This window comes from Schistocerca americana, chromosome 3, assembly GCF_021461395.2.
Source record: "Schistocerca americana isolate TAMUIC-IGC-003095 chromosome 3, iqSchAmer2.1, whole genome shotgun sequence".
NCBI classification, from domain to species: domain Eukaryota; kingdom Metazoa; phylum Arthropoda; class Insecta; order Orthoptera; family Acrididae; genus Schistocerca; species Schistocerca americana.
Genome location: NC_060121.1, coordinates 724,655,886 through 724,679,766, shown reverse-complemented (window position 1 = coordinate 724,679,766; position 23,881 = coordinate 724,655,886). Strand labels below are relative to the sequence as shown.

At 44.7% G+C, this 23,881-nt stretch overlaps 1 protein-coding gene across 1 annotated transcript in view; it reads left to right on the top strand.

The window, feature by feature from the left end:
• LOC124607057 (putative fatty acyl-CoA reductase CG5065) overlaps positions 1-23,881 on the top strand; it is a 308,518-nt gene that overhangs the window by 109,731 nt on the left and 174,906 nt on the right. Inside the window, exons 3-4 of the mRNA XM_047139233.1 lie at positions 3,238-3,468; positions 17,243-17,491. Of these exons, the coding sequence (XP_046995189.1) occupies positions 3,250-3,468; positions 17,243-17,491 (468 nt within the window). The 5' untranslated portion in view covers positions 3,238-3,249. The remainder of the gene's footprint in view (positions 1-3,237; positions 3,469-17,242; positions 17,492-23,881) is intronic.

Sequence of the window (23,881 nt, the reverse complement as noted above, 5' to 3'; positions counted from 1 at the left end):
AAGGGACCACATTTAGAAGATTTCTGCACAGATTAAACAACTTTTTTTTGTCCGTAAGGGTCACTCACTCCGAACTTAATACCCGTAGCACTCTTTTTTGAAACACCATCTCCGCTCCATGTGGTCCACTAGTGGCCTGCTATCCTCACGAGCACTGCCGGACGACCTCCAATTTCGCCAGCTCCAATACAACTTTACGAAATTCTCTTACATCCAGCCTGAGGTGCTGAATGCACGTCGTTTTTGGCAGTTCCCACTCATGATAAGAACACTCCTCTTCAGCAAAAAGCTTCCTGCCAGCGCTCTTCACGAACAAGAGGTATTCCATATTGATATACACTTTATTTTCTGCGTACACTCCCTAAGAACCTCTATGTCTCAGCGGACAGAGTCCATACACGATACGGTGGAGGATGCACAGTGATCAGTTTAAGTCCAAAACGCTGGGCGAGCTCATTTCTCTGGAAGGGGAGGCCGGCAGTGTCTGCCACCTTTCGACCGGTCAGCAATGACAATCGAGGCGCACAGCCTACAATCTTTCTCAAACGATTTTACAGAGACTTTTCGGTAAAAAAAATCGTTCTTGCCTTACTTGTAGCTTTGTATGTCAGGTTCATTATGATGTGTCCGTCATTTCGTTAATCGTCGTAGTTACCGTGATATTTACGGGGAAGTAAGACACTGCGGGAAATTCGAAAAAGTTTGCAAAGAAAAATAGGGGTCGCCATGATTTTGCGTTTGATACATATTATGTAATATGTTGCTACATGTGAAAAGCTAAAATGTTGAATTTTTCTTTAGACTTGGATGGAGATCTCTATCTGTTACCAATCTCGAGAAAAGTGATCTAACGTAGCACACTCATTTTCGCCGTCTATAAGGCCAGAGTGAAATATCCACATCATTCCTTATATTTCATAAACGGTTTGCGATATCGAAACGAGATTTTGGCAAATGATAGCTCGCAAAGAGGAGAGTATTTTGCTATACTGCTGTCACACAAAACTTCATTCTCTGCCGTGTTGTTTCCGATGAAAGAATGTATTCTTTAAGGGACATCAATAACTGCTGGAATGAGAAATGCTGCCGGCTGTTGTGGCCGAGCGGTTCTAGGCGCTTCAGTCCGGAACCGCGCTGCTGCTACGGTCGCAGGTTCGAATCCTGCCTCGGGCATGATGTGTGTGATGTCCTTAGGTTAGTTAGGTTTAAGTAGTTCTAAGTCTAGGGGACTGATGACCTCAGATGTTAAGTCCCATAGTGCTCAGAGCCATTTTTTTGAGAAATGCTGTCGCTTTTGGAACTATGTAAGTGAAGACATTACATGTTTATTTTGTACTGAGGATGTGCTTTTTTCATAAGATACTGACCTTTCTTTTCCTCAGTTCCTCACTTAATAAACCACTGATCCAGAAATTTTCCCGCAGTTGCAAACTGCACAGCATGTGAGGTGAGACTGTAAACTCCACTGTGTTTTGGTAAAAGAAGCAGATTTTAACATGGCAACATGAGAAATGTGTAGGTTTTACTCAAAATTCGCCGCTCGTCGCACTTCTCTGAAAGTTACAAACGGTTATCAAGCCAGGCGAAAATAAATCGCTGTACTTCCGGCGGAATTCTTTTTAGATACTAACCAAAGCAGAGATGATAAGTCGTTTTGAATGGCCGCCAAGCAAATGTGGGCGTGGAGGGGCCTGGCTTAATATTTACAAAAAGTGTGTGTGTGTAGGCTTGTTACAGGACATCTGCGAAATGATGCCTGCCTCGAATAGGTGATAATCAGAAGAGGCCAAGTGAGGAAAATGTAGGCGGTGTGGCAGTACTTGATCCACAAGACAGCGATGGCAGCCTTGGTTGACCGAATCGCATGAGGACAAGAACTGTGAACGAGACCACTCCTTTTATCCATTTTCCTGGCCGTTTCTTTTGATTTGCACGTTGCAACCTCCAAAAAGTCTTCACAAACGCCATGATATTAATAGGAGTCCCACGTTTCTAGCAGTCAATGAGGAGGATTCCATCCTTATCCCAAAAAATTGTGGCTGTGTGTTTTTCCACTGAGCTGGCCGAAGTGGCCGAACGGTTCTAGGCGCTAGCATCTGGAACCGCGCGACCGCTACTGTCGCAGGGTCGAATCCTGCCTCGGGCATGGATGTGTGTGATGTCCTTAGGTTAGTTAGGTTTACGTAGTTCTAACTTCTAGGTGTTTGTGAAGTATGTGGCAGAGCACTTTTGGCAAGCCCTATGGCCGCTTCCAGTTCTGTGAACATCATGAACCTATTCTCCTGGATATGATTTTCCACTGTTGAAATGTTGACTGGTGTTACTATAGTCACTTTCCTTCCAGAACTGATTCGTTTCTCCGTCGATGTGTGACCACTTTTCCAACCATCCAGCCAGTGGTAGGTACAGGATTTTTCGTGATGGTGCACACCCTTTACACATTGCCACTGATTGCCTGCGAATATTTGCAGTATTTACACCTTCCTTGCACAGAAACAACGTCGCCCAGCGGTCTCTTTGATGATCACACTCCATGTTGTTCATTTATGTAATGATAGCAGCAGGGAACATGGGCTGTACTGTGCAGGTATTATACTTCTTGTGATGTCCCGCCACTATGGATAGACCAAAGTACTATGCACTTGATACTGTAACGATGCATCAGATGACACACCGTGCATGATGGGGATAGTGTATGTATGTGTGAAATCTTATGGGACTTAACTGCTAAGGTCATCAGTCCCTAAGCTTACACACTACGTAACCTAAATTATCCTAAGGACAAACACACACCCATGCCCGAGGGAGGACTCGAACCTCCTCCGGGACCAGCCGCACAGTCCATGACTGCAGCGCATGATGGGACTAAATAAAGTTTAAATCTGTATGGAACACCTCTCATACTGTTTGCCAGCACCTGTTGGAAATCAGCAAAGCAGGTCTTGACCACAGCTGATTTAGAAGGATGTAGGTAAGCCCAGCCAATAATCTGGATAAAGCCTCGTTCCTAGAGGTACTGAATACTGCCCCAGTGAACACAATAGCCACAAGGCAAGCACATAAGCGCTGCCATGAAATGACATGTTACTAAACTACCCAAACCTAGAGAATAGTGCAAATTTTGTAGCGCATTTTATTAACGTTTAGCAAAGTAAAGAAAGAATTAGTGATTAAGAAAGAGAAGCGGCCACGTTGGGCACAGTGAGAACGACGGCGGCGAACCTGTGGTGTTGACAGGAGGAGCGAGCCATGGCAGTGGCCAGCAGTGGCGAGGGCAGCCAGGGGCAGATCGCCGAGTGGTTCCGCGGCCGGTCGCTGCTGGTGACGGGTGGCTCCGGCTTCATCGGCAAGGTGCTGCTCGAGAAACTCCTGCGCTCGCTGCCACAGCTGGGCGCCGTCTACGTCCTGCTCAGGGGCAAGCGTGGGGACTCGCCAGCTGCCAGACTCGAGAACATCAAGCGCCTGCCGGTATGTCACAGATCGCTACAAACTGGTACTTCGTTCATTAATTGCATCACATCTACATTTACATCAACATCTAGATCTACACTCCTGGAAATTGAAATAAGAACACCGTGAATTCATTGTCCCAGGAAGGGGAAACTTTATTGACACATTCCTGGGGTCAGATACATCACATGATCACACTGACAGAACCGCAGGCACATAGACACAGGCAACAGAGCATGCACAATGTCGGCACTAGTACAGTGTATATCCACCTTTCGCAGCAATGCAGGCTGCTATTCTCCCATGGAGACGATCGTGGATGTACCGTGCACTATTCAGTGTCCCCTCGACGATCACCAGTGGTGTACGGCCAGTGTAGGAGATCGCTCCCCACACCATGATGCCGGGTGTTGGCCCTGTGTGCCTCGGTCGTATGCAGTCCTGATTGTGGCGCTCACCTGCACGGCGCCAAACACGCATACGACCATCATTGGCACCAAGGCAGAAGCGACTCTCATCGCTGAAGACGACACGTCTCCATTCGTCCCTCCATTCACGCCTGTCGCGACACCACTGGAGCCGGGCTGCACGATGTTGGGGCGTGAGCGGAAGACGGCCTAACGGTGTGCGGGACCGTAGCCCAGCTTCATGGAGACGGTTGCGAATGGTCCTCGCCGATACCCCAGGAGCAACAGTGTCCCTAATTTGCTGGGAAGTGGCGGTGCGGTCCCCTACGGCACTGCGTAGGATCCTACGGTCTTGGCGTGCATCCGTGCGTCGCTGCGGTCCGGTCCCAGGTCGACGGGCACGTGCACCTTCCGCCGACCACTGGCGGCAACATCGATGTACTGTGGAGACCTCACGCCCCACGTGTTGAGCAATTCGGCGGTACGTCCACCCGGCCTCCCGCATGCCCACTATACGCCCTCGCTCAAAGTCCGTCAACTGCACATACGGTTCACGTCCACGCTGTCGCGGCATGCTACCAGTGTTAAAGACTGCGATGGAGCTCCGTATGCCACGGCAAACTGGCTGACACTGACGGCGGCGGTGCACAAATGCTGCGCAGCTAGCGCCATTCGACGGCCAACACCGCGGTTCCTGGTGTGTCCGCTGTGCCGTGCGTGTGATCATTGCTTGTACAGCCCTCTCGCAGTGTCCGGAGCAAGTATGGTGGGTCTGACACACCGGTGTCAATGTGTTCTTTTTTCCATTTCCAGGAGTGTATATATGCAAGACTACTCTGAACTTTAAAGCTAACAGAGGGTGCATAGCATACGGCTGTTTCATATTAAATTGAGGTTGTAACTTACCTTCTGCCTCCTCCAAATTTTGTCACAGTGTACACTGTAACAGCCTCATTTGTACTGAAACTGCAATCTGTCTGGGATCGCAGCTGGGTTTTAATGCGTCAGAAAAGATCGAAAACTTCTGTAAATCGTACTGACCTGGTGTCTTCGCTCCAAGTAATTGTCCCCGTGCAGCGAAAGGCGACGTGTCAGTCTTCATCGGGTACTGGTGGCAGAATTGAATTGCTGCTACATGTGACTCGGGCATTTCGACTCAGGCAAACTACACTGACTGAAAACAGAATTGCAACACCAAGAAGGATAACTAATGAGGAGGTATTAAATAGAATTGGGGAGAAGAGGAGTTTGTGGCACAACTTGACAAGAAGAAGGGACCGGTTGGTAGGATATGTTGTGAGGCATCAAGGGATCACAAATTTAGCATTGGAGGGCAGCGTGGAGGGTAAAAATCGTAGAGGGAGACCAAGAGATGAATACACTAAGCAGAATCAGAAGGATGTAGGTTGCAGTAAGTACTGGGAGATGAATAAGCTTGCACAGGATAGAGTAGCATGGAGAGCTGCATCAAACCAGTCTCAGGACTGAAGACAACAATTAAAACAACATTCCAAAGGGTGTTTTCCATCAAGGTAGCGCTCGTCCACATACCACCGTCGTAACCAAAGATGCCGTACAGAGTGTCGACATATTGTCTTGTCCTGCTTGAGCACCAATCTATCCCCAGTCGAGCACGTATGGGACATCATCGGACAGCCTCAGCATCATCTACAACCGCATTAACCGTCCCTTTGCTGACCGACCAAGTGCAACAGGCACGAAACTCCATGCCACAAATCGAAGTCCAGCACCTATCCGACACAATGCATGTTTGCATTCTTGCATTCAACATTCCGGCGGTTACACTAGTTATTGTTGTTGTTGTGGTCTTCAGTCAAGAGACTGGTTTGATGCAGCTCTCCATGCTACTCTATCCTGTGCAAGCTTCTTCATCTCCCAGTACCTACTGCAACTTACATCCTTCTGAATCTGCTTAGTGTATTCATCTCTTGGTCTCCCTCTACGATTTTTACCCTCTGTGCTGTCCTCCAATATTAAATTGGTGATCCCTTGATGCCTCAGAATACGTCTTACCAACTGATCCCTTCTTCTAGTCAAGTTGTGCCACAAATTTCTCTTCTCCCCAATTCTATTCAATACCTCCTCATTAGTTATGTGATCTACCCATCTAACCTTCAGCATTCTTCTGTAGCACCACATTTCGAAAGCTTGTATTCTCTTCTTGTCTAAACTGTTAATCGTCCAAGTTTCACTTCCATACATGGCTACACTCCATACAAATACTTTCAAAACGACTTCCTGACACTTAAATCTATGCTCGATGTTAACAAATTTCTCTTCTTCAGAAATGCTTTCCGTGCCATTGCCAGTCTACATTTTATATCCTCTCTACTTCGACCATCATCAGTTATTTTGCTCCCTAAATGGCAAAACTCGTTTACTACTTTAAGCGTCTCATTTCCTAATCTAATTCCCTCTGCATCACCTGATTTAATCCGACTACATTCCATTATCCTCGTTTTGCTTTTGTTCATGTTCATCTTATATCCGCCTTTGAAGACACTGTCCATTCCGTTCAGCTGCTCTTCCAGGTCCTGCGCTGTCTCCGACAGAATAACAATGTCATCGGCAAATCTCAAAGTTTTTATTTCTTCTCCATGGATTTTAATTCCCACTCCGAATTTTTCTTTTGTTTCCTTTACTGCTTGCTCAATACACAGATTGAATAACTTCGGGGATAGGCTACAACCCTGCCTCACTCCCTTCCCAACCACTGCTTCCCTTTCATGTCCCTCGACTCTTATAACTGCCATCTGTTTTCTGTACAAATTGTAAATAGCCTTTCGCTCCCTGTATTTTACCCCTGCCACCTTCAAAATTTGAAAGAAAGTATTCCAGTCAACATTCTCAAAAGCTTTCTCAAAGTCTACAAATGCTAGAAACATAGGATTGCCTTTCCTTAATCTAAGATAACTCGTAGGGTCAGTATTGCCTGACGTGTTCCAACAATGCTACGGAATCCGAACTGATCTTCACCGAGGTCGACTTCTACGAGTTATTAATGTACCATTATTCCACATTTGCAATGGCTTTTCTAGCGCTTACATTAACCTGTGATCTTGCATCGCTAATCACTTAAATATGTTACCTAGATAAATATATTCCAGAAATTTCATTACTCTACATCAATTATTTTTTGGTGCTGCAATTTTTTTTTCTGTCAGTGTACTTGCCAGCAAAATGACCTTGGTGAAATGTCAAGGCAGCAGCCAGCGTGGTTCCACTGTCGCAGTAGTCTTGAGCGGCAGCCAGTTATGAGACCAATGTTGCTGTGTCAGAGTATCAAGATACCACTTCCTGATGCCAGTTTTACCCGTGGAGCTGGGCTCGTGTTGTTGACAGTGCGGAATGCGAGTGAGTGGTCCGGTTCATGCCCAGAGGCATCAGTGACACAGTGGTATCTACAGCAACATTTATTAGTTGTACAAAATGTATAAAGTTATAAGTGGCTTCAGAATTGCGGTCAGCAGCTTAGCGTAATCGCGTGTGCCACGAAGAAGTGCTGATGCCTTGTCAGCAAATTGTGAAATGACTCCCGTAGGTCAGTGCCATGGTTGTGAGCTCTACTGGGGCAAGGGAGAGGCCGCCTGCCCAGACGTTCCGCAATGACCCAGAGGGGCTTCCACCGCAGCACTCTCTAAGGAAGCCCATCGCAGTTCAGGTGAAGAATGCCGACTGTAGTCGAGGATGCCAGTTGTCGTGTAGACTAGGCCCTGACCATCTACCGTGGATCGAACAAGATGGCAGCACGTGCTCACGAGTCAGCCAGGAGACTATATGGACGCGCCACGCCTGGTCAGCCTGCTAATGTAGCAGGGCCAGCTGCAACCGAGTTGGGTTGGGTTGATTTCGGGGGAACAGACCAAACTGCGAGGTCATCGGTCTCATCAGATTAGGGAAGGATGGGGAGGGAAGTCTGCCGTGCCCTTTCAAAGGAACCATCGCGGCATTTGCCTTAAGTGATTTAGGGAAATCACGGAAAACCTAAATCAGGATGGCCGGACGCGGGATTGAATCGTCGTCCTCCCGAATGCGAGTCCAGTGTGCTAAGTACTGCGCCACCTCGCTGGGTGCACCCGTGTCTTCTCATCCGTGGGACCCATCAGGCAGCAACAGCAGACCACGGCTGTGGTATACATCAACAATAACCAGCAAGTAGATACCAGGCTGGCCATCATTGATCAGCTTGTCGTGGTTTCACTGACACTCAGTAGATAGTTACTCTCTCTGTTATAGCGACACGGGCTGCAGGACAGAATATGTTCTTGTAAAGTGCAAAAGAATCGATATTCAAGGGGGCTGAGCCATGCCTATGACAAAAAATTGTATTTGTGTCATTTTATCGTACACTACGAAATGACAAAAACGCTTTCATAGATAAACTCAATTTGCTAATACTATTAGTGTCAAGATCCAGACATCATAAACTTTTCATAGCCGGCGACATTAACATAGACATGAGAGAAAAAAAGAATGTATCTCAATAAATACGATAAAGTCACTTAATCTCTACCGCATCAGTGAACAACCTTCTTCTGTTTACAGGCGGATTTTCGTTGTTTCCTGATTACTCATTTCATCGCTATAATGTCAAACGCAAGATGCTGTGATTGAACTTACCATTGTAGCTGTTGCGGTGGGAAAAACTTTAGTGCAAAGCTTGAACATTTGTATGTTACATCATACATTACTAATGAAGACTCCCCATGTTTTCAGTTAAGAGCCTGGTCTCTAGAGAAGAATGGCAACTTCGTACTAGCATTCCAATACACTACAAATCTTTGCCGCATTAAGTCGCTGCGAGAAGAGGGCGATAAATTTCAAGTGAACGCCCGAAATACAAGCAGCTCTCAATAAATGAACAAATAACATATAGTGTATAATTTAACAGGAAATGAAAAGTAGATTAGCTCGAATGAATTTTGCAACAAAGAATGATGTATGAAATACACTGAAGTGACACAAGACTTCGAATACCTTCTGATATCGTGTCGGATCTCCTTTTGCTCAGCGCGATGTAATGCGGTAACTCGATGTGGCGTGGACTCAATAAGTCGTTGGAAGTCCCCTGTAGAAATATTGGGCCATGCTGCCTCCATAGCCATCCATAATTGCAACATATTGCTGATGCAGGATTGTATGCACGAACTGACCTCTCGATTATGCCCCATAAATGTTGGATGGGATTCATGTCGGGCGATCTCTGTGATGATCATACACATTTTCTCACGCAAAAGACATCCTTTGTTCCTGCAGCCAAACTTTCTAAAATGATTTACACCACACAAACTCTCATCAGTAATAGTTCATGTAGTGTTTCGCAAGTGTGGTATTTCCCACAAGAACTCATCTCTCTTTCTTGCTACTCGGTTATTTACCACCTGCTCAGTTTTTTTTTTTTTTAACTTTTTATCTCAGAAGCCCAGTTTCCGAATTGCATCCAGAAGGGTCGTTTCACTCATATCAGAGAAGCCTTCAGTCTTCAGCTTTTCCAATACGTCTGCTATGTTAGAAATTGCCTTTCCACATAGAAGTCCTACGACTCAGTATTTAAATTCGTCGATTGCAAACTTCTGTCGCCTGCCGCAACTCTTTTTTCGGTGATACAGGATATGAAATTTCTCGATATCCTCTCGATATTCGCTTCACTGAACTTTCACTGATACCGAAACATTCACAAGTTCTCACTACTGACTATACGGAACTGCTGGCACCCCGTTCTTTTTTGGACTGAAAGTAAGCAAACGCACTGATCACTATAGACTTTTCTCAACTCCGTAAATTATGCATGGTTTTACGCGAGTGCAAGGCAAGTAATGATATCAGGAGGACTGCCTCATGATAGTTTTCTAACTGACGGGAAGTCCCATGAAAACATTACGACAATTGTACGGAAATACTTTTCACAAGTCCAGCAACATAATACACGCGAGCACGAGGCGCTTAAAGATGCGAAAGAAAATTAAGCACTTGATATTAGAGCTTTATGTAGATTTATGCGCATAAAAACATAAGAACTGTTATTTATTTGTTTAATAGTAAGGCTAGGTCGTACTGTCCGTGAGACCTTCAGGAAATCTGGGAAGACACCAGAAGATAAACACTTGTTAATTACTGTGACTAGGGGCTGAGCAAGCTCTGGTATTATTTTCTTCAGTATTGTGCACGGCATACCATAGATATCTGGACTCTCTGAATGCTTGTAGGACTTTACTGTTTTTACAAGGTCCTCAGGCTGTATTTCCCCCAGTTTTTAAATGTGCAGCTTACACTTTTCATATTGGCCATGGGATCTAAGCTGAAACTGGAATTTCATTTACCGTACTTTCCACTACACTAATAAGGTACTGGTTAAAGGCACCAGGACTACCGGAATTTAAGACGAAAGTAGGATTCTCCCTGTGCTCATTTACCAGACTGCATAATGCTTTACATGGATTATGAGCCTCTTTAATGAACCTGTCATTGTGTTTCTTTTTTGCATCCTCCACTGCCTTTCTCTAGATCGTTATGGCTCTTAAACAGTTACAGTGAAGCAGTTCTTTAGTTGGAAGATCTACGCCTATTTTCATGTGGTCTCTGAATGTTTTGGTGATGCATTGCAATTTCTTTAGCTCGGGTGTATACCATATCTTCCCTTTAATGGTTGTTTCCCTTCCTTGTGACTTGCTTGCAGGGTTCTTCTTGAGAGTTTCTGAGAAAATTTAATGAAATTTTGTTCTTAAGGTTCGGAACAGACATTCAAATGAGTCACTGGACCCCATTTCTGCAAGGTTCTGTTGCCAGTTTACACTAGACAGTGCTGCTTTAAGGCCGTTAAATCTTTCTTCTTTGATAACTCTTCTATTGAATGTGTATCTTGAGTGCCATGTGATTGGTTGCAATTTACTTTTGCTCTCCATACTAAGCTCCATTACTAATCCACTGTGGTTTGCAATCACTGGTTCACTACACTGATATTATTTTCCCAAATACTGAGGTTGGTGACAACTGTGTCTAGACAGGCCACACCTCTTGTTGGGAGCTGGTTTGCTACAAACAACCCATAGATGTTCATTAAGTTCATGAAAACCCTCTCTTTAGTACTTCCACTTTCTATGTGTATGTTGAAGTCACCACACAATGCGAGTTTAGACTTAAGGCGTGTAAGGTAAGATAAACGGTTATCCATAAGTGCAGTGAAGTTTTCGAAGTTACCATCCGGTGAATGAAATACAGAGGTAACAGTGAGATCAGTGTTTGGTAACACTAATGCAGCTAGTTTAAGATCCACGTATGTACAAAAGTTTTTTAAATCAATTTCCTCTACACTAAGATTTTTGTTTGCGTACAGGGACACACTACCGTCAGTTGCAGTAGGTCTATACTATGCATTTACCATATCTAAATACTCAAAAGATTTGTAATAGTTACCCTCTGCTTCAGTCAAACAGTGCTCTCACAGAAACATAAAACATGTGGTTTCACTTCTTCTACAAAGAACGATAAAAGGTTCTTAAGCACTGTAGATTTACACTAGCTATAACTAATGGCATATTACTGTTATCAACATATTATATAGTATTTTTGGTTTTTCATGTACATTCTGAGTCATTTCGTGCATTTTGTTGGTTTGTTGTTCTGCTGTAGCGGATAAGAATTGCTTATCTCTAAAGCTATCAGTTCTTTTCCGGTAATGAACCTCACGCCAGTCTGTATTTGTATGGGGTGAAGGCATCACTTCTAAAAGCTTACAGAGTCATGAGGAGCATTTTGGTCATTATTGATTACGTCACGTCAATTATGATCGTAGACTCCAAGTTAATGATTATTTTTCGCGGTGTCAAACGTATATTTATGGCTGTACCAAACTACTGTCAGGTTATCAGACTTCGTGGTTTTTCCTAGGGTAGCAGATGTAACTCGTAAAAATTAGTCATTTTTGAAACCTTTGTTACTGTCTATTTCGTAGGCGTTAGCTGACATTCAAGTTATCTCTGTTTCGTACGTTTTGTGTGCTTTTTTGATGGTGTTATGTTCAAAATGTGCAGTGAAATATAGAAATATCTAGAGAAAATTATTTATAAAGTCTGCCAATGAGAACGAAAGATTTGATGACAATTCAGATTACACGTTTATCGAATTATTTTCACAGATTGTGTTGCTATGAAGTATTTTCCTGCAGGTAAATCAGGAAATCAATCCGAGCAAATAAATGATGCTAGTGAGTACAATGTTGGGCTGTGTACCTCTCCATGTGTCAATGTGTATCAGACTGTACTCCACTATGACAGCTAAATTTTTCTTTGTTCTTGTGTTTTTCTTTGGCTCTGAGCACTATGGGACTTAACATCTTTGGTCATCAGTCCCCTAGAACTTAGAACTACTTAAACCTAACTAACCTAAGGACAGCACACAACACCCAGTCATCACGAGGCAGAGAAAATCCCTGACCCCGCCGGGAATCGAACCCGGGAACCCGGGCGTGGGAAGCGAGAACGCTACCGCACGACCACGAGCTGCGGACTGTGTTTCTTTAGATTTCAATGGGCCGTACAAGAAATTTAAAGAGAGAGATCACTTGTTTACTTACTAGGGAATGTATCTGAATGCCACAACTCCTTTTCATTTTTTCTGCGATGATTACCATTAAATTGAAACGTCGTCTGTGGATTCAGATTTAACACTAGAAATGCCAGAATGTGTACATTTAAAATAGAAATTACAATAAACCTAAAAAGTTTTGAAATTACAACTAGATGTTTCTACACGCGAGTTATAACTTCCAGAAAAGCGCATATTTTAGCCAGTGCATAGCACTAGCACCATGACTATTAAACTATGCAAAGGAAGTTTTCTCCTAATTACCGCCTGACTTATATTACTTCTTAAAGTTAACACTTGCAAAATATGCTCGGAAAAGCATGCTTTCTCTCAAATATTTCCGGGTAAGTCGCACCCTTTTCAACTAAAATATAATATTCCTACCTCGTTCCGGTAAAGTACAGGGTGTCCCATTAAAACCGGTACGCCTCACCCCCGAGATTCAAGTAACAATGAACTAAGTAAACAAAAATAGGAACGTCAAAACATGTTGTTGCCTGTTTATAATAGATGATGGTAGTGATGACCATGGGCATCGAGGCGTCGCCGTCTTCGTGTGATTACTTTACCAGCAACACGCTGTAATCCTGCAAGGGCGGTATTAATTTCTCTAGTAGTGCTGTGCGGACTGTCAGCATATACGTTGCTTTTTAGTGCGCCCCATGCGTAAAAATCTCACGATGCTAAGTCCGGGGACCTTGGAGACCATAGGCCTGTACTGGCACGTCTGACTTCAGGGAATACATTAGCGATGCGGACCATTCTTTGGTTGGATGTGTGAACAGTTGTCCATTTGTTGAAATACTGCACACAGCTTCTCTGCATCTGTTAACTGTGCTCCGAAAGAGTCAAAGATCTCTAGATATCTAGCACTGTTCGAGGTGTAATTGAAAAATAAGAGCCCAATAATGCGCATGCCGGACGACGCACGTCAAACACGTATCTTCTCTGAGTGGAGAGGTTCTACATGCAGAATATGTGTGTTGTCCTGCAACCAGTATCTGCAGTTCTAAGAGTTTACATAATATGACAAATGAAACCAGACCTCGTCTGACATGAAGTAAAGCCAAGGGTCCAAGTAACCGTTAGCAACTGAGTCTCTGTACGTCCATGTTTTTAGAGGTGGTTGCGGGACTCGGCTGTTCGATACAGGATGTCAAAGCAAACATCTTTCAACTGTCTGGCTTCCAAACTTATTTGATTTCGCTAACAGTTTCAGCGTTTTACTACGCCATCTTCAGGCCCATGACCGACTTGTAGGAAGATTCTACCTCGGTTGTGATCAAAACAGGGGCCAGAAATACTGGTATTAGTAGATTTTTGCCATAGCAATCACTTCAGAGTCGGAAGATTATGGTTGAAGTGATCGCGATAGCAAAAATCTACTACACTACTGGCCATTAAAATTGCTACACCAAGAAGAAATGTAGATGATAAACGGGTATTCATTGGACAAATATACTATCCTAGAACTGACATGTGATTACATTTTCACGCAGTTTGGATGCATAAATCCTGAGAAATCAGTACCGAGAACAACCACCTCTGGCCGTAATAACGTCTTTGATACGCCTGGGCATTGAGTCAAACAGAACTTGGATGGCGTGTACAGGTACAGCTGCCCATGCAGCTTCAACACGATACCACAGTTCATCAAGAGTAGTGACTGGCGTATTGTGACGAGACAGTTGCTCGACCACCATTGATCAGACGTTTTCAATTGGTGAGAGATCTGGAGAATGTGCTCGTCAGAGCAGCAGTCGAACATTTTCTGTATCCACAAAGGCCCGTACAGGACCTGCAACATGCGGTCATGCATTATACTGCTGAAATGTAGGGTTTTGCAGGGATCGAATGAAGGGTAGAGCCACGGGTCGTAACACATCTGAATTGCAGCGTCCACTGTTCAAAGTGCCGTCAATGCGAACAAGAGGTGACCGAGACATGTAACCAATGGCACCCCGTACCATCACGCCGGGTGTTACGCCAGTATGGCGATGACGAATACACGCTTCCAATGTGCGTTCACCGCGAAGTTGCCAAACACGGATGCGACCATCTTGATGCTATAAACAGAACCTGGATTCATCCGAAAATATGACGTTTTGTCATTCGTGCACCCAGGTTCTTCGTTGAGTACACCATCGCAGGCGCTCCTGTCTGTGATGCAGCGTCAAGGGTAACATCAGCCACGGTCTCCGAGCTGATAGCCCATGCTGCTGCAAACGTCTTCGAGCAGTTCGTGCAGATGGTTGTTGTCTTGCAAACGTCCCCATCTGTTGACTGAGGGATCGAGACGTGGCTGCACGATCCGTTACAGCCATGCGGATAAGATGCCTGTTATCTCGACTGCTAGTGATACGAGGCCGTTGGGATCGAGCACGGCGTTCCGTATTACCGTTCTGAACCCACCGATTCCATATTCTGCTAACAGTCATCGGATCTCGACCAACGCGAGCAGCAATGTCGCGATACGATAAACCACAATCGCGATAGGCTACAATCCGACCTTTACCAAAGTCGGAAACGTGATGGTACACATTTTTCCTCCTTACACGAGGCATCACAACAATGTTTCACCAGGCAACGCCGGTCAACTGCTGTTTGTGTATGAGAAATCGGTTGGAAACTTTCTCATGCAGCACGTTGTAGGTGTCGCCACCGGCACCAACCTTGTGTGAATGCTCTGAAAAGCTAATCATTTGCATGTCACAGCATCTTCTTCCTGTCGGTTAAATTTCATGTCTGTAGCACATCATCTTCGTGGTGCAGCAATTTTAATGGCCAGTAGTGTAAGTTTGGAAACTAGTCGGCTGTTAGCAATTGATGATAACAGTCGGTTACAATAATGAAGTCTTTTTTCCTCATCCTCAAATTTCAAGTCTTGCACCACACTCACACTATTGGCGTTTAATTTCATATGTTTTAATACACGATGTACGAGATACCTACTTACCGACTTGTGCGGACTTCTCGTACTGTCCACTCGAATTGTGCGTATAGTTTCAGGAGTCCTCCATGTCGGTCGTGTATTCCTCTACACGTTCTGAAGGGATCCTACAGCTTTCCATTTCTTGACAGATCTTTGACAGCGGTGATTGTGGGGAGTTTCCTACCAGAATATTTCGCTTGAAACATTTCTTTACATTCCTTGATGAAACTTATCTTTATGTAACGCTCTACAATATCAATTCGCTGTTCTAATGCAAACTGCCCCACTGCTGTAGAACTCAACAATACGAGCTCCTCGTAACAACTGATGCACGCGCACACAGCAGCACTCAGCTTTCCGATAAAATGCAGTGTAGCCAACTTTCGAGACAGTGTTGCCACTTCACAGGCAGTTCCACTAGAGACGATTAACCGGTTTTATGAGGGACACCCTGTACAACACATCGATGTTCGTCGTGCGATGGAACCAATATGTGTCCGCCCCACAGACAGGGATAAAGCGTAATGAAATGGATATAGTGTTAATAAGTCACAGCTGCAAAATACTAACGCGAATTCCATGCAGACGAATGAAAAAACTGGTAGAAGCCGACCTCGGGGAAGATCAGTTTGGATTCCGTAGAAATGTTGGAACATGTGAGGCATTACTGACCTTATGACTTATCTTAGAAGAAAGATTAAGGAAAGAAAACCTACATTTCTAGCTTTTGTAGACTTAGAGACAGCTTTTGACAATGTTGACTGGAATACTCTCTTTCAAATTATGAAGGTGGCAGGGGTAAAATACAGGGAGCGAAAGGCTATTTACAATTTGTGCAGAAACCAGATGGCTCTTATAAGAGTGGAGGGACATGAAAGGGAAGCAGTGGTTGGGAAGGGAGTGAGACAGGGTTGTAGCCCCTCTCCGATGTTATTCAATCTGTATATTGAGCAAGCAGTAAAGGAAACAAAAGAAAAATTTGGAGTTAAATCCACGGAAAAGAAATAAAATCTTTGAGGTTCGCCGATGACATTGTAATTCTGTCAGAGACAGCAAAGGACTTTGAAGAGCAGTTGAACAGAATGGACAATGTCTTGAAAGGAGAGTCTAAGATGAACATCAACAAAAGCAAAACGAGGATAATGGAATGTAGTCGAATTAAGTCGGGTGATGCTGAGGGAATTAGGTTAGGAAATGAGACACTTAAAGTAGTAAAGGAGTTTTGCTATTTGGGCTAGCAAAAGAACTGATGATGGTCGGAGTAGAGAGGATATAAAATGTAGACTGGCAATGACAAGGAAAGCGTTTCTGAAGAAGAGAAATTTGTTAACATCGAGTATAGATTTAAGTGTCAGGAAGACGTTTCTGAAAGTATTTGTATGGAGTGTAGCCATGTATGGAAGTGAAACATGGACGATAAATAGTTTGAACAAGAAGAGAATAGAAGCTTTCGTGTGGTGCTACAGAAGAATGCTGAAGATTAGATGGGTAGATCACATAACTAACGAGGAGGTATTGAGTAGAATTGGGGAGTAGAGGAGTTTGTGGCACAACTTGACAAGAAGAAGGGACCTGTTGGTGGGACATGTTCTGAGGCGTTAAGGGATCACAAATTTAGCATTGGAGGGCAGTGGGAGGGTAAAAATCGTAGAGGGAGACCAAGAGTTGAATACACTAAGCAGATTCAGAATGATGTTGGCTGCAGTAGGTACTGGGAGACGAAGACGCTTGCACAGGATAGAGTAGCATGGAGAGCTGCATGAAACCAGTCTCAGGACTGAAGACAACAACTACAACAACAACATAGTGTTCGTACCTGGCCTGTACCTAAATCCTGCCGTGCGGACAGCTATTCGACAGGCTGCGGCGGACGGACCCGTCGGCGCTGGAGCGGCTGCACGCGGTCGAAGGAGATGTGCTGCGCGCGGACCTCGGGCTGCAGCCCGCGGACCGCGCCCGCCTGCTGGCCGAGGTGTCGGTCGTCTTCCACTGCGCCGCCTCGCTGCGGCTCGAGGCGGGGCTGCGGGCCGCCGTCGAGCACAACACGGCGGGCACGCTGCGGCTGCTGCACCTCTGCCGGCGCATGCGCCACCTCCAGGTACTCTCGCCAGGGCTTACTGCCTAACCCGCTAACTGTCCCATTTTCTTTTTTCAGTCTACATTATTTCTGTGTTGCCTGAATGACACAGAGACTGAGAAAAACAACGTGAGGTAAAAGCCTCAAATAACCTTGAAATAAAGGATATATTTTAGTCGAACCCCAAATGGGAATCATGGCACATGCCACTGTTTTTAAATTTTCTTGTATTTTTTGTGCAAACAATGCATTCCATAGGAATACCCATACTACAAGGGGAAAGGGGGGGGGTGTCAAAAACTCGCCCTAACAAATAAAGAATGACAGAAATTTTATATTTCCAATTCATTTTTCAATATAATACCCGTGTACACTAATACACCTGTAGGCACACTCGGATAACTTCTGCAAACCACTCAGATAAAAGGTCTTCGATTTCGAGTCCAACCAAGCATTCACGGCATCCATCACTGCATCATCATTGTCAAATAATCGTCCTTTGAGGGAATTTTTTTAGCTTTGGGAAAAAAGAGAGTCTAACGGAGCCAAATCTGTAGAAAATGGTGGATGACGTACCATTCGAACCCGCAGTCACGCAGAGTTGCCAGTGTAGCGAGGGCTTTGTGCGCCGGTGCGTTGTCCTGATGCAAAAGAACTCCGCGCTCCAATTTTCCGTGCCGTTTTTTCTTTCTCTCTTCTCTCAAACGGCGCAAGAGGGTGCAATAGTATGATGTATTGATAGTTGCATCCTTTTGAAAGGAATCCACAATAATTACCCTTTCTGCATTCCAGACGACTGACGCCGTCACCTTATCGGCTGATTTTTGCACCTGGAGTTTTATTGAGGTGGGGGATGAATGATGTTTCGATTGTTGTGACTGTTGTTTTGTCTCAGGATCAAAGTAGTGAACATACGTTTCGTCCATTGTCACATACCTTGCAAGAAAGCCGTCTTCATCCGCTTCTAATTGGCGGACGATTTCTTCACGACACTGTCCGCCTCCAGAGCTGAGTTGTCAGCGCGGCACAATTCCATGCGCGGGGCCCGGCTTCGATTCCCGGCTGGGTCGGAGATTTCCTCCGCTCTGGGTCTGGGTGTTGTGTTGTCCTCATCATCATGTCATCCTCCTTGACACACGAGTCACCGAAGTGGCGTCACCTCAAAATACTTGCACCAGGCGACCTGTCTACCCGATGGGAGGCCCTCGCCACACGATATTCCATTTTTTCACAACACTGCACATGCTCCCGTCTCTGATCTGCATTCAAATCTTTCGGGACCCATTGAGATAAAACTTTCCACATTCCCAAAATATACACATCAATGTCATGAGCAGGCCCGTGGGAGATTCCAAATGTGGTTTCAATGTGCTGCAACGCTGTTCGACGATCGTGCAAAATCGTATCGTGAATTGCAGTCACTGTTTCATCCGTGGCAACGGTGACAGGCCTTCCGCTCCTTGGCGCATCTTCCACACTCGTTCTTTCACGTTTGAAGTCGGACACCCAGATTTTGACTGTTGTATAAGACTAAGCACTGTCCTTAAGCGTATTCCGCATGTCATCCGCAATTTCCTTGGGTATCATTCCCTTCAAATGAAGATATTCAATCACAGCATGGTTCTTGATTCTCTCGATATTCACCATTCCGCTTACACTATGATGTACAACGCATCCTAGCGGCAAAACTAACGAAGCTGGAGCCGCGAAATTTGACTTGCATACCCACAAAGGGTCACCATGAAAGTAGGTAGTGTTGTTTGTGCGAGACATTACGGTAACTATCTCGGGCTAGAAACTTTTCGACCGCCCTCCGAAAATGGATCAAATGGCTCTGAGCACTATGGGACTCAACATCTATGGTTATCAGTCCCCTAGAACTTAGAACTACTTAAACCTAACTAACCTAAGGACATCACACAACACCCAGTCATCACGAGGCAGAGAAAATCCCTGACCCCGGCAGGAATCGAACCCGGGAACATGCGAGAACGCTACCGCACGACCACGAGCTAGACCGCCCTCCCCTCCTACACACAGAGCACTACATCCTTGCGCTTTTCTTGCGAATTCCACATTTCCTTTGTTTCCACATCTCATGGATTCAATCACGTGCCCAGTTCCAGAAGTCCTCAGTTCAACTGGTGCATGAGAAGTGCATGCTTTTGAGTATGATGGATTCTCCGCCATTTTTGAATCAGAAGCAGCGATGATTGAGCGCGATGCCACCATCCTTCTTAATTGTAGCGGTGGAATATTTTCATTCTCGAGGCTGTAGATAAGGGCACACCACATGACCCACTGTTGAATCCAAATCTCACTGGTTTCCTGCGAAAGAACTGTTTTATATAATGGTGTCCGTAATATCGAACCATTTGGTCATCAGTGCTCAGGCTATCAGAAAAAGCTTGAAATTTCTTGAAATTTTTATTCAGTAAGTCCATCATTGGACGAATTTTAAAATTTTTACCCCGTTTATCAGCTGGTAATGTGTTCAGAGGTGTGTTACCATTAAAGCAAAGGTGGCACTTGATTTCCAGACATCTGTTGCGGCTCATGCACTGTCGTACACACCTTATATGGGTGTCATCGTCTTAAGTCCAATACAATTGTCCCTTTGGGAGAGCATGGTATTCAGTGAAGAGCAGTACACCTAAGAACTTTTTTATGCATTCGTTGGGTAACTCAAAGCTGTGATTTTTCTTCTGTGAAGCATATCAGGCTCACTGCAATCAAGTTCAGTACCTTTTCGTCAAAGAATTCTTCAAAGCAATCAATTGCAGACTTTCCTTTTAGTGCTGCTACCAAATTGCAGCTGCTCGGATAATTTTCTGCCAGATCAGCGTAAGTTTTACTGTAAGTTATATCTTCTGTTGTCGAATTAAATGTGATATTACCCTTCATTTTCGTGTTGCGATGGTCTGCACTTTCGTCGGCCTCCCTTTCTTCATCAGCATGAAATTCCAAGACTCACTGCAATCAAGTTCAGTACCTTTTCGTCAAAGAATTCTTCAAAGAAATCAATTGCAGACCTTTCTTTTAGTACTGCTACCAAATTGCAGTTGCTCGGTTAATTTTGCGCCAGATCAGCGTAAGTTTTACTGTAAGTTATATCTTCTGTTGTCCAATTAGATGTGATATTACCCTTCATTTTCGTGTTGCGATGGTCTGCACTTTCTTCGGCCTCCCTTTCTTCATCAGCATGAACTAACTTCCAAGGTAGCTGGCACATCATCTGGAAAGTATCTACCAATATATTTTTGCCAGTACGATCTGGAGGGAGCTCGACCATGTCAATGGTCTCATTCGCTTTGCCCTTGTTATAGAAGAAGACAAGATATTAGGGACACTTAAATTTGTACAATTTCCCTTAGAGTAAGAGCTTTATAGCGACTCGTGCCTGGGGAAAAAGAAAAACCAAACATTGTTTTAGGCGGAACCTGCCGTGTGTCCTGAATAGTGATCGAAATTCAGAGAGGCTCATGGGAAAATAAAATAAGCCTTCGAAATAGGTAACCAATAAACATCTTCTAAAGCTATCACAGAACCTGTCAGTACACAGGTGCTGGAAGTTATTTATATAATAATATGACTTATATTGTTTTGAAAATTTTCAACTTCTGTTTCTCTGAAAAACTTTACTTCTGCACACAAATAATCCTGTAGAGCTCACTCGCCGCGCGGTCAGAGGCTCAATGTCACTAATCGTGCGGCCCCTCCCGACGACGTTCGAGTCCTCCTTCGGGCATGGGTGTGAGTGTTGTCCTTAGCGTTAAGTTACTTTAAGTAGCGTGTAAGTCTAGGGACCGATGACCTCAGCAGTTTGGTCCCTAAGAAATTAACCCACACATTATTTTAGAGCTCAGTCGTTCAATAACAACTGACAACCGTTTAGACGGCTATATAAAATAGTAACAATTGATGCCAACATAATCAGAAATACAAAACTTCCGTTCCAGAGACAGCTCCCCAAATGGGGATCATGGCAGTCAGTGGGTTAAGATACCCTCAACTGGGGCAACTTTGCCGGTATTTGGCAACGTTTACGGGTATATTTGGCATTCAGGTTCATAAACTAACCAGTAGATGCGTCAAGAAATCGCGCGCAAAAGACATCTGACAGTGCCCATGTGTGTTCAACTGTCACAACTTTACACGTCTTTATCGCAATTTTTCGCTTTCATCTTCGACGAGATGATTCCTTGGCAGTCGTACAAAAGTTTCACCCCCGGAAAAATGCTACTATCGCAGCGCAACAAAGGCGAATAGGCTCCTGTTTAAAAGACTCTGACTGAAAAGTGCGGTACCAGTTCATTCTACCTTCTAAATTTTGGCATGCGAACATGTTCGCACTCCTTTTAACGTGCAACTATTCTCCAAACCCCACAAGCGCCCCTAACCGTAACTCGCTCACATCCACTAGTCCACCACTTTAAGTCGCTCGTACCCGTCCCCTCCCACTTGCCCATTCTCACTCATTCATTTAATCCAACTCATTGTCATTATCCCTCTGTCACAACCTGCTGTCTCACAGCCACAGCCTCCTTCGCTGTCACTGTCTCCCTCTTGCTCTCCCTTACTGCTACTATCTCGTTCATTCCTTCTTACTGCTGCTGTCTCTTCTCACTGCCACTATCTCTCTCTTCCTCGTTGTCATTGTTATAGACTCTGTGTCTCGTTATCACTCTCTCCCACCCACTTCCACTTTCTGCTTCTCTTTATTTCTTTCTCGCTGACACTGTCTCCTTCACATTATTCCTAGTACTGAAGTGTCACTGTCAACTATGTTCCACTGCGTCTGTCACCCTCTCTCTCTTATACAGTATCAGTCTCCTTCGCTCTTCCTACACGACAACCACTGTCTAGTATCCCGTCTTTATTTCTTTTCCATTTCTTTCCCACTACCACTGTCTCCTCTCTTAGCATAAAAAAAGCAGAAATATGTTCGCATGTCAGCTTTGAATCACTGTATCTCGGAAACGGATAAAGATATCAAGAAAATTTTCGAGGTTGTTCGAGATCTGGATCTTAGGAATATATCGTAAAAATTTCATCCGTTTGCTGTACGTAGCAGTCTTGGATTCGGTAGCTCGGTTTTGGTACCTACAAACCATGTGTTTGGGGTGTTTCTCGGTAACGGAAAATATTTTTGAAAACGGAAAGATGGCATCTCTAGGTAAATTCCTGTAGAATATACCGTTGCAATTTGAGCAATTTTCTGCGATTGGTTATTTAGATATCCGCTGCTGACGGCGAAAAAATGGGGAAAAACTCTTTTTTCGGTTTTTCTCAGGAACCGCACATAAACTAAATGGTGCCCCCATAACCCCTTATGACGCACCTTAGACAACATCCAATGCAGAAAGAACCAATCGTTTTACTCCAATTGCTTTAGCTGGAGGAGGTGTGTAGTATTCAAACTTAATAATATACAGGATAGTTACAACAAGACAATCCTTCTGCTGGGTATACAGAAGGTCCCTAGCCCACAGGATATCCAAAACACTTGAACCTGCCTTTCTACCACCAGCAGAAACTGGGGTATGAGCCCCAGAAAACACCCTGTCCTTATGCGCAGCATTTTGGAACATTTTGATGGCATATGCTGTTGCATGTGTACCGATTCATTCACATCTGATTAAAAACTACTCGATTTGCTTAATCGTTTAATACCTGTCTTTCAGAATAACTTCCAGATGTAACATTATATTGCATTTAAGCTTAATAAGATGACATGGGGAATGTTGCACCAGGAAGCTTAGAACAACCTTACAACCAGGGTCATACCGAGGGGGCGGAGAGACAGGAGCTCGACAAGGATGCAGTCGAACAGGGAAAACTATAAAAGGAAGAGAGAGATGGTTTAAGGGTTAACCAGTCTGTAGAATTCTGCTTCCTCTTGTGCCCCTATCTTCTGCCTACGAGAAGACGGTTTTTCCCTCGGCCTGCGACTGCAAACGCACGCTGTTGTCAGTGTGTCATTTCTACAGTCACAAGACAGAAGTGCCTACGAATAAACGTCTATCGCTAACATCGTTATAAGGCCCCAGTCTGTATACATTGGTTATGTGGTAACAGTGCGGTTTATTTCAGGATCCTACACACTTACCGACCGACCCACAGACACACTGGACTTTGGGCGCTTTGGCCAACAGACCGACCAATTTTTCTTGTGGAGCAGTCGGTGGGGTACGACCATCCGCCACCCCCTCCCCCAAACCACCCGGCACCATTGCTTCACAGCTACCTCCATTTCGCCAGACCCTCACCACCATATCACCGTGTGCAGGGCTGTTGTGCCAACTTCACCGACTGACAATCGTCAGTTGCCTGTGTGTGGGAAAAACAAAATACTGCAACAGCAACAGGAACAAGACAGCGTTGTAATCGCTGAGGGAAATCGGACGGGAC